The 12,243-nt window shown below is 35.4% G+C and overlaps 1 protein-coding gene and 1 long non-coding RNA gene across 10 annotated transcripts in view; one reads left to right on the forward strand and one right to left on the reverse strand.

The window, feature by feature from the left end:
• Nucleotides 1-12,243, forward strand: part of LOC141172846 (CMP-N-acetylneuraminate-beta-galactosamide-alpha-2,3-sialyltransferase 4-like) — a 479,971-nt gene that overhangs the window by 173,425 nt on the left and 294,303 nt on the right. For 5 of the 9 annotated variants that reach the window (XM_073657416.1, XM_073657414.1, XM_073657417.1 and 2 more), the window contains one exon: nt 2,711-2,795. The exons of the other annotated variants lie outside the window; for them this stretch is intronic. In XM_073657416.1, the coding sequence (XP_073513517.1) occupies nt 2,730-2,795 (66 nt within the window). In that variant the 5' untranslated portion in view covers nt 2,711-2,729. The remainder of the gene's footprint in view (nt 1-2,710; nt 2,796-12,243) is intronic. 9 annotated transcript variants of the gene reach the window in all.
• The window catches only part of LOC141172848 (uncharacterized), an 86,889-nt gene that overhangs the window by 20,475 nt on the left and 54,171 nt on the right, over nt 1-12,243 (reverse strand). The window lies entirely within an intron of this gene.

Here is a 12,243-nt window from a genome sequence, read left to right on the forward strand (position 1 = left end):
TCTTCCTGCGACGTTTCCCCCTTATCCCGTCGCTCGCGCTCTTCCTGCGACGTTTCGCTTTTATCCCATCGCTCGCGCTCTTCCTGCGACGTTTCGCTCTTATCCCGTCGCTCGCGCTCTTCCTGCGACGTTTCACTCTTATCCCGTCGCTCGCGCTCTTCCTGCGACGTTTCGCTTTTATCCCATCGCTCACGCTCTTCCTGCGACATTTCGCTTTTATCCCATCGCTCGCGCTCTTCTTGTGACTTTTTGCTCTTATCCCGTCGCTCGCGCTCTCCCTGCGACGTTTCGCTTTTATCCCATCGCTCGCGCTCTTCCTGCGACGTTTCGCTCTTATCCCGTCGCTCGCGCTCTTCTTGTGACTTTTTGCTCTTATCCCGTCGCTCGCGCTCTCCCTGCGACGTTTCGCTTTTATCCCATCGCTCGCGCTCTTCCTGCGACGTTTCGCTCTTATCCCGTCGCTCGCGCTCTTCTTGTGACTTTTTGCTCTTATCCCGTCGCTCGCGCTCTTCCTGCGACGTTTCGCTTTTATCCCATCGCTCGCGCTCTTCCTGCGACGTTTCGCTCTTATCCCGTCGCTCGCGCTCTTCCTGCGACGTTTCACTCTTATCCCGTCGCTCGCGCTCTTCCTGCGACGTTTCGCTTTTATCCCATCGCTCACGCTCTTCCTGCGACATTTCGCTTTTATCCCATCGCTCGCGCTCTTCTTGTGACTTTTTGCTCTTATCCCGTCGCTCGCGCTCTCCCTGCGACGTTTCGCTTTTATCCCATCGCTCGCGCTCTTCCTGCGACGTTTCGCTCTTATCCCGTCGCTCGCGCTCTTCTTGTGACTTTTTGCTCTTATCCCGTCGCTCGCGCTCTCCCTGCGACGTTTCGCTTTTATCCCATCGCTCGCGCTCTTCCTGCGACGTTTCGCTCTTATCCCGTCGCTCGCGCTCTTCTTGTGACTTTTTGCTCTTATCCCGTCGCTCGCGCTCTTCCTGCCTTTTCTTGCGGACAGTGAAGCATGGCCGGCACCATAACCTCAGGGATTAGATCTCAGATATATTTCAAGCAGCAGATTACAACTCTGATCAGAGGCAAACAACAACTCCCACTGGACCCGTCCTCCTGGCGCTGGTGTCTGCAGATATTCACCTCCTCATTACTACTTCCATTAGTGCAGCGGCAGCAATCAGGTAAGAGGGGGCGAGACAGGGTGGTGTGATGGGGGCAACAATGGGGGCATCACTGATTCACAGGGTCTGCAGTCAGGTAAGAGGGACGAGACAGGGTGGTCTGATGGGGCAACAATGGGGGCCTCACTGATTCACAGGGTCTGCAGTCAGGTAAGAGGGACGAGACAGGGTGGTCTGATGGGGCAACAATGGGGGCATCACTGATTCACAGGGTCTGCAGTCAGGTAAGAGGGACGAGACAGGGTGGTCTGATGGGGCAACAATGGGGGCCTCACTGATTCACAGGGTCTGCAGTCAGGTAAGAGGGACGAGACAGGGTGGTCTGATGGGGCAACAATAGGGGCATCACTGATTCACAGGGTCTGCAGTCAGGTAAGAGTGGCGAGACAGGGTGGTCTGAGGGGGGCAACAATGGGGGCATCACTGATTCACAGGGTCTGCAGTCAGGTAAGAGGGGGCGAGACAGGGTGGTCTGAGGGGGGCAACAATGGGGGCATCACTGATTCACAGGATCTGCAGTCAGGTAAGAGGGGCGAGACAGGGTGGTCTGATGGGGGCAACAATGGGGGCATCACTGATTCACAGGATCTGCAGTCAGGTAAGAGGGGCGAGACAGGGTGGTCTTATGGGGCAACACTGGGGGCATCACTGATTCACAGGGTCTGCAGTCAGGTAAGAGGGGGCGGGACAGGGTGGTCTGAGGGGGGCAGCAATGGGGGCATCACTGATTCACAGGGTCTGCAGTCAGGTAAGAGGGGCGAGACAGGGTGGTCTTATGGGGCAACACTGGGGACATCACTGATTCACAGGGTCTGCAGTCAGGTAAGAGGGGGCGGGACAGGGTGGTCTGATGGGGCAACACTGGGGGCATCACTTATTCATTGCTGTAAAAAGGAGGAATATAATATCCTTCTAGTATACAGGACTCGCAGGAGCGTATATGGGGGGCCGAGGTGGCAGTTATACCCGGGCCCTGGTGATTGAGGGGCCACTTACTAAAACTCAAGTATATGATGACAATCACCGTTGCATGGACTTGACTAGATGGCCGGGAATTGTAGGTCCCCTTTTCACATAGTGTCAAGCCCAGTTTTAGGATGAGGGCGCCCTGCGGTGCCAAATAATAGGGCCGGCCCCAAATAATTAGGATTACTCATTGCCTATGCTGATTATTGGATTCTGTCCCCCGGGCGGATCAGCGCGTACTAAAATCTTGTGCGCGTGTTGTCAGATACTTTATATCCTCTCCCCTAAAGGGTTAATTCAGAAAATGACATACTGATACATTCACACCAAAACTGTTACATCATGTCTTGCAATAACTGCGCGGCGGCGCCCGGGCGGACGAGACGACGGATCCCCCGGAGGACGTGTAACGTTACCATGAAACTGATGTGATCTGAGGACGAGTCAGGACTGGGAATTTTTCCCATTTTCTCTTTGTAATCTTATAAAACCGAGTGTGAAAAAAAACTATTCTATATACAGTAAATGAAACGTCCTCTTTTATTTTGTATTTATTTTTCTTACAGAAGAAAAAAATCTATTTTCATGAAAGTTCATCAGTTCCATCTTCTCAGCGCATCCGCCTCATTCATCAGGTCAATCCATAGACTGGTAAGACCACGACAATGATATGAAGTGCTATAAATTACCAAAATATAACCTGTCCCCTGAACATAGACATGAAATATATAATTACTACTATAATTACAGTATATACAACATGTAATTAATAGTAATAATACTGCTCCTATGTACAAGAATATAACTACTATAATACTGCTCCTATGTACAAGAATATAACTACTATAATACTGGTCCTATGTACAAGAATATAACTACTATAATACTGCCCCTATGTACAAGAATATAACTACTATAATACTGCCCCTATGTAGAAGAATATAACTACTATAATACTGCCCCTATGTACAAGAATATAACTACTATAATACTGCCCCCTATGTACAAGAATATTACTACTATAATACTGCCCCTATGTACAAGAATATAACTACTATAATACTGCTCCTATGTACAAGAATATAACTACTATAATACTGCCCCTATGTACAAGAATATAACTACTATAATACTGCCCCCTATGTACAAGAATATAACTACTATAATACTGCTCCTACGTACAAGAATATAACTACTATAATACTGCCCCCTATGTACAAGAATATAACTGCTATAATACTGCCCCCTATGTACAAGAATATAACTACTATAATACTGCCTCCTATGTACAAGAATATAACTACTATAATACTGCTCCTATGTACAAGAATATAACTACTATAATACTGCCTCCTATGTACAAGAATATAACTACTATAATACTGCCCCCTATGTACAAGAATATAACTGCTATAATACTGCCCCCTATGTACAAGAATATAACTACTATAATACTGCCTCCTATGTACAAGAATACAACTACTATAATACTGCTCCCTATGTACAAGAGTATAACTACTATAATACTGCTCCTATGTACAAGAATAGAACTACTATAATACTGCCCCCTATGTACAAGAATATAACTACTATAATACTGCTCCTATGTACAAGAATACAACTACTATAATTCTGCTCCTATGTACAAGAATATAACTACTATAATACTGCTCCTATGTACAAGAATATAACTACTATAATACTGCTCCTATGTACAAGAATATAACTACTATAATACTGCTCCTATGTACAAGAATATAACTACTATAATACTGCCCCCTATGTACAAGAATATAACTACTATAATACTGCCCCTTATGTACAAGAATATAACTACTATAATACTGCCCCCTATGTACAAGAATATAACTGCTATAATACTGCCCCCTATGTACAAGAATATAACTACTATAATACTGCCTCCTATGTACAAGAATATAACTACTATAATACTGCTCCTATGTACAAGAATACAACTACTATAATACTGCTCCCTATGTACAAGAGTATAACCACTATAATACTGCTCCTATGTACAAGAATATAACTACTATAATACTGCCCCCTATGTACAAGAATATAACTACTATAATACTGCTCCTATGTACAAGAATACAACTACTATAATTCTGCTCCTATGTACAAGAATATAACTACTATAATACTGCTCCTATGTACAAGAATATAACTACTATAATACTGCTCCTATGTACAAGAATATAACTACTATAATACTGCTCCTATGTACAAGAATATAACTACTATAATACTGCCCCCTATGTACAAGAATATAACTACTATAATACTGCCCCTTATGTACAAGAATATAACTACTATAATACTGCTCCTATGTACAAGAATATAACTACTATAATACTGCTCCTATGTACAAGAATATAACTACTATAATACTGCCCCCTGTATACAAGAATATAACTACTATAATACTGCTCCTATGTACAAGAATATAACTACTATAATACTGCTCCTATGTACAAGAATATAACTACTATAATACTGCTCCTATGTACAAGAATATAACTACTATAATACTGCTCTTATGTACAAGAATATAACTACTATAATACTGCCCCTATGTACAAGAATATAACTACTATAATACTGCTCCTATGTACAAGAATATAACTACTATAATACTGCCCCTATATACAAGAATATAACTACTATAATACTGCTCCTATGTACAAGAGTATAACTACTATAATACTGCCCTATGTACAAGAATATAACTACTATAATACTGCCCTATGTACAAGAATATAACTACTATAATACTGCCCCCTATGTACAAGAATATAACTACTATAATACTGCTCCAATGTATAAGAATATAACTACTATAATACTGCCCCCTATGTACAAGAATATAACTACTATAATACTGCTCCTATGTATAAGAATATAACTACTATAATACTGCACCCTATGTACAAGAATATAACTACTATAATACTGCTCCTATGTACAAGAATATAACTACTATAATACTGTCTCCTATGTACAAGAATATAACTACTATAATACTGCTCCCTATGTACAAGAATATAACTACTATAATACTGCCCCTATGTACAGAATATAACTACTATAATACTGCTCCTATGTACAAGAATATAACTACTAAAATACTGCCCCCTATGTACAAGAATATAACTACTATAATACTGCCCCTATGTACAAGAATATAACTACTATAATACTGCTCCTATGTACAAGAATATATCTACTATAATACTGCCCCTATGTACAGAATATAACTACTAAAATACTGCCCCCTATGTACAAGAATATAACTACTATAATACTGCCCCTATGTACAAGAATATAACTACTATAATACTGCTCCTATGTACAAGAATATATCTACTATAATACTGCCCCCTATGTACAAGAATATAACTACTAAAATACTGCCCCCTATGTACAAGAATATAACTACTATAATACTGCCCCTATGTACAAGAATATAACTACTATAATACTGCTCCAATGTATAAGAATATAACTACTATAATACTGCCCCCTATGTACAAGAATATAACTACTATAATACTGCTCCTATGTATAAGAATATAACTACTATAATACTGCACCCTATGTACAAGAATATAACTACTATAATACTGCTCCTATGTACAAGAATATAACTACTATAATACTGTCTCCTATGTACAAGAATATAACTACTATAATACTGCTCCCTATGTACAAGAATATAACTACTATAATACTGCCCCTATGTACAGAATATAACTACTATAATACTGCTCCTATGTACAAGAATATAACTACTAAAATACTGCCCCCTATGTACAAGAATATAACTACTATAATACTGTCTCCTATGTACAAGAATATAACTACTATAATACTGCTCCTATGTACAAGAATATAACTACTATAATACTGCCCCTATGTACAGAATATAACTACTATAATACTGCTCCTATGTACAAGAATATAACTACTATAATACTGCCCCTATGTACAGAATATAACTACTATAATACTACTCTTATGTACAAGAATATAACTACTATAATACTGCTCCTATATACAAGAATATAACTACTATAATACTGCCCCTATGTTCAAGAATATAACTACTATAATACTGCTCCTATGTACAAGAATATAACTACTATAATACTGCCCCTATGTACAAGAATATAACTACTATAATACTGTCCCTATATACAAGAATATAACTACTATAATACTGCCCCTATGTTCAAGAATATAACTACTATAATACTGCCCCTATGTACAAGAATATAACTGCTATAATACTGCCCCTATGTACAAGAATATAACTACTATAATACTGCTCCTATGTACAAGAATATAACTACTATAATACTGTCCCTATATACAAGAATATAACTATTATAATACTGCTCCTATGTACAAGAATATAACTACTATTATACTGCCCCTATGTACCGAATATAACTACTATAATACTGCTCCTATGTACAAGAATATAACTACTATAATACTGCCCCTATGTACAGAATATAACTACTATAATACTGCTCTTATGTACAAGAATATAACTACTATAATACTGCCCCTATGTACAAGAATATAGCTACTATAATACTGCTCATATGTACAAGAATATAACTACTATAATACTGTCCCTATATACAAGAATATAACTATTATAATACTGCCCCCTATGTATAAGAATATAACTACTATAATACTGCTCCTATATACAAGAATATAACTACTATAATACTGCCCCTATGTACAAGAATATATCTACTATAATACTGCCCCCTATATACAAGAATATAACTACTATAATACTGCTCCTATGTACAAGAATATAACTGCTATAATACTGCTCCTATGTACAAGAATATAACTACTATAATACTGCTCCTATGTACAAGAATATAACTACTATAATACTGCTCCTATGTACAAGAATATAACTACTATAATACTGCTCCTATGTACAAGAATATAACTACTATAATACTGCCCCCTGTATACAAGAATATAACTACTATAATACTGCTCCTATGTAAAAGAATATAACTACTATAATACTGCTCCTATGTACAAGAATATAACTACTATAATACTGCTCCTATGTACAAGAATATAACTACTATAATACTGCTCCTATGTACAAGAATATAACTACTATAATACTGCCCCCTATGTACAAGAATATAACTACTATAATACTGCTCCTATGTACAAGAGTATAACTACTATAATACTGCCCTATGTACAAGAATATAACTACTATAATACTGCCCTATGTACAAGAATATAACTACTATAATACTGCCCCCTATGTACAAGAATATAACTACTATAATACTGCTCCTATGTATAAGAATATAACTGCTATAATACTGCCCCCTATGTACAAGAATATAACTACTATAATACTGCTCCTATGTATAAGAATATAACTACTATAATACTGCACCCTATGTACAAGAATATAACTACTATAATACTGCTCCTATGTACAAGAATATAACTACTATAATACTGTCTCCTATGTACAAGAATATAACTACTATAATACTGCTCCCTATGTACAAGAATATAACTACTATAATACTGCCCCTATGTACAGAATATAACTACTATAATACTGCTCCTATGTGCAAGAATATAACTACTATAATACTGCCCCCTATGTACAAGAATATAACTACTATAATACTGCCCCTATGTACAAGAATATAACTACTATAATACTGCTCCTATGTACAAGAATATAACTACTATTATACTGCCCCTATGTACCGAATATAACTACTATAATACTGCTCCTATGTACAAGAATATAACTACTATAATACTGCCCCTATGTACAGAATATAACTACTATAATACTGCTCTTATGTACAAGAATATAACTACTATAATACTGCCCCTATGTACAAGAATATAGCTACTATAATACTGCTCATATGTACAAGAATATAACTACTATAATACTGTCCCTATATACAAGAATATAACTATTATAATACTGCCCCCTATGTGTAAGAATATAACTACTATAATACTGCTCCTATATACAAGAATATAACTACTATAATACTGCCCCTATGTACAAGAATATAACTACTATAATACTGCCCCCTATATACAAGAATATAACTACTATAATACTGCTCCTATGTACAAGAATATAACTGCTATAATACTGCTCCCTATGTACAAGAATATAACTACTATAATACTGCCCCTATGTACAAGAATATAACTACTATAATACTGCTCCCTATGTACAAGAATACAACTACTATAATACTGCCCCTATGTACAGAATATAACTACTATAATACTGCTCCTATGTACAAGAATATAACTACTATAATACTGCCCCCTATGTACAAGAATATAACTACTATAATACTGCTCCTATATAAAAGAATATAACTACTATAATACTGCTCCTATGTACAAGAATATAACTACTATAATACTGCTCCTATGTACAAGAATATAACTACTATAATACTGCTCCTATGTACAAGAATATAACTACTATAATACTGCCCCCTATGTACAAGAATATAACTACTATAATACTGCTCCTATGTACAAGAATATAACTACTATAATACTGCCCCTATATACAAGAATATAACTACTATAATACTGCTCCTATGTACAAGAGTATAACTACTATAATACTGCCCTATGTACAAGAATATAACTACTATAATACTGCCCTATGTACAAGAATATAACTACTATAATACTGCCCCCTATGTACAAGAATATAACTACTATAATACTGCTCCTATGTATAAGAATATAACTACTATAATACTGCCCCCTATGTACAAGAATATAACTACTATAATACTGCTCCTATGTATAAGAATATAACTACTATAATACTGCACCCTATGTACAAGAATATAACTACTATAATACTGCTCCTATGTACAAGAATATAACTATTATAATACTGTCTCCTATGTACAAGAATATAACTACTATAATACTGCTCCCTATGTACAAGAATATAACTACTATAATACTGCCCCTATGTACAGAATATAACTACTATAACACTGCTCCTATGTACAAGAATATATCTACTATAATACTGCCCCCTATGTACAAGAATATAACTACTATAATACTGCCCCTATGTACAAGAATATAACTACTATAATACTGCCCCCTATGTACAAGAATATAACTACTATAATACTGCTCCAATGTATAAGAATATAACTACTATAATACTGCCCCCTATGTACAAGAATATAACTACTATAATACTGCTCCTATGTATAAGAATATAACTACTATAATACTGCACCCTATGTACAAGAATATAACTACTATAATACTGCTCCTATGTACAAGAATATAACTACTATAATACTGTCTCCTATGTACAAGAATATAACTACTATAATACTGCCCCCTATGTACAAGAATATAACTACTATAATACTGCTCCAATGTATAAGAATATAACTACTATAATACTGCCCCCTATGTACAAGAATATAACTACTATAATACTGCTCCTATGTATAAGAATATAACTACTATAATACTGCACCCTATGTACAAGAATATAACTACTATAATACTGCTCCTATGTACAAGAATATAACTACTATAATACTGTCTCCTATGTACAAGAATATAACTACTATAATACTGCTCCCTATGTACAAGAATATAACTACTATAATACTGCCCCTATGTACAGAATATAACTACTATAATACTGCTCCTATGTACAAGAATATAACTACTAAAATACTGCCCCCTATGTACAAGAATATAACTACTATAATACTGCCCCTATGTACAAGAATATAACTACTATAATACTGCTCCTATGTACAAGAATATAACTACTATAATACTGCCCCTATGTACAGAATATAACTACTATAATACTGCTCCTATGTACAAGAATATAACTACTATAATACTGCCCCTATGTACAGAATATAACTACTATAATACAACTCTTATGTACAAGAATATAACTACTATAATACTGCTCCTATATACAAGAATATAACTACTATAATACTGCCCCTATGTTCAAGAATATAACTACTATAATACTGCTCCTATATACAAGAATATAACTACTATAATACTGCCCCTATGTACAAGAATATAACTACTATAATACTGTCCCTATATACAAGAATATAACTACTATAATACTGCCCCTATGTTCAAGAATATAACTACTATAATACTGCCCCTATGTACAAGAATATAACTACTATAATACTGCCCCTATGTACAAGAATATAACTACTATAATACTGCTCCTATGTACAAGAATATAACTACTATAATACTGTCCCTATATACAAGAATATAACTATTATAATACTGCCCCCTATGTATAAGAATATAACTACTATAATACTGCTCCTATATACAAGAATATAACTACTATAATACTGCCCCTATGTACAAGAATATATCTACTATAATACTGCCCCCTATATACAAGAATATAACTACTATAATACTGCCCCCTATGTACAAGAATATAACTACTATAATACTGCTCCTATGTATAAGAATATAACTACTGTAATACTGCCCCCTATGTACAAGAATATAACTACTATAATACTGCTCCTATGTATAAGAATATAACTACTATAATACTGCACCCTATGTACAAGAATATAACTACTATAATACTGCTCCTATGTACAAGAATATAACTACTATAATACTGTCTCCTATGTAGAAGAATATAACTACTATAATACTGCTCCCTATGTACAAGAATATAACTACTATAATACTGCCCCTATGTACAGAATATAACTACTATAATACTGCTCCTATGTACAAGAATATAACTACTATAATACTGCTCCTATGTACAAGAATATAACTACTATAATACTGCCCCCTATGTACAAGAATATAACTACTATAATACTGCCCCAATGTACAAGAATATAACTACTATAATACTGCTCCTATGTACAAGAATATAACTACTATAATACTGTCCCTATATACAAGAATATAACTATTATAATACTGCCCCCTATGTATAAGAATATAACTACTATAATACTGCTCCTATATACAAGAATATAACTACTATAATACTGCTCCTATGTACAAGAATATAACTACTATAATACTGCCCTCTATATACAAGAATGCAACTACTATAATACTGCCCCTATGTACAAGAATATATCTACTATAATACTGCTCCTATGTACAAGAATATAACTATAATACTGCTCCTATGTACAAGAATATAACTACTATAATACTGCCCTCTATATACAAGAATGCAACTACTATAATACTGCCCCTATGTACAAGAATATAACTACTATAATACTGCTCCTATGTTCAAGAATATAACTACTATAATACTGCCCTCTATATACAAGAATGCAACTACTATAATACTGCCCCTATGTACAAGAATATAACTACTATAATACTGCCCCCTATGTACAAGAATATAACTACTATAATACTGCCCCTATGTACAAGAATATAACTACTATAATACTGCCCCTATGTACAAGAATATAACTACTATAATACTGCTCCCTATGTACAAGAATATAACTACTATAATACTGCCCCTATGTACAGAATATAACTACTATAATACTGCTCCTATGTACAAGAATATAACTACTATATTACTGCCCCCTATGTACAAGAATATAACTACTATAATACTGCCCCTATGTACAAGAATATAACTACTATAATACTGTTCCTATGTACAAGAATATAACTACTATAATACTGCCCCTATGTACAGAATATAACTACTATAATACTGCTCCTATGTACAAGAATATAACTACTATAATACTGCCCCCTATGTACAGAATATAACTACTATAATACTGCTCTTATGTACAAGAATATAACTACTATAATACTGCCCCTATGTACAAGAATATAACTACTATAATACTGCTCCTATGTACAAGAATATAACTACTATAATACTGTCCCTATATACAAGAATATAACTATTATAATACTGCCCCCTATGTATAAAAATATAACTACTATAATACTGCCCCTATGTACAAGAATA

The sequence above is a fragment of the Phyllobates terribilis genome, unplaced genomic scaffold (assembly GCF_046119375.1).
Source record: "Phyllobates terribilis strain yellow unplaced genomic scaffold, ASM4611937v1 Scaffold_12__6_contigs__length_324123572, whole genome shotgun sequence".
NCBI classification, from domain to species: domain Eukaryota; kingdom Metazoa; phylum Chordata; class Amphibia; order Anura; family Dendrobatidae; genus Phyllobates; species Phyllobates terribilis.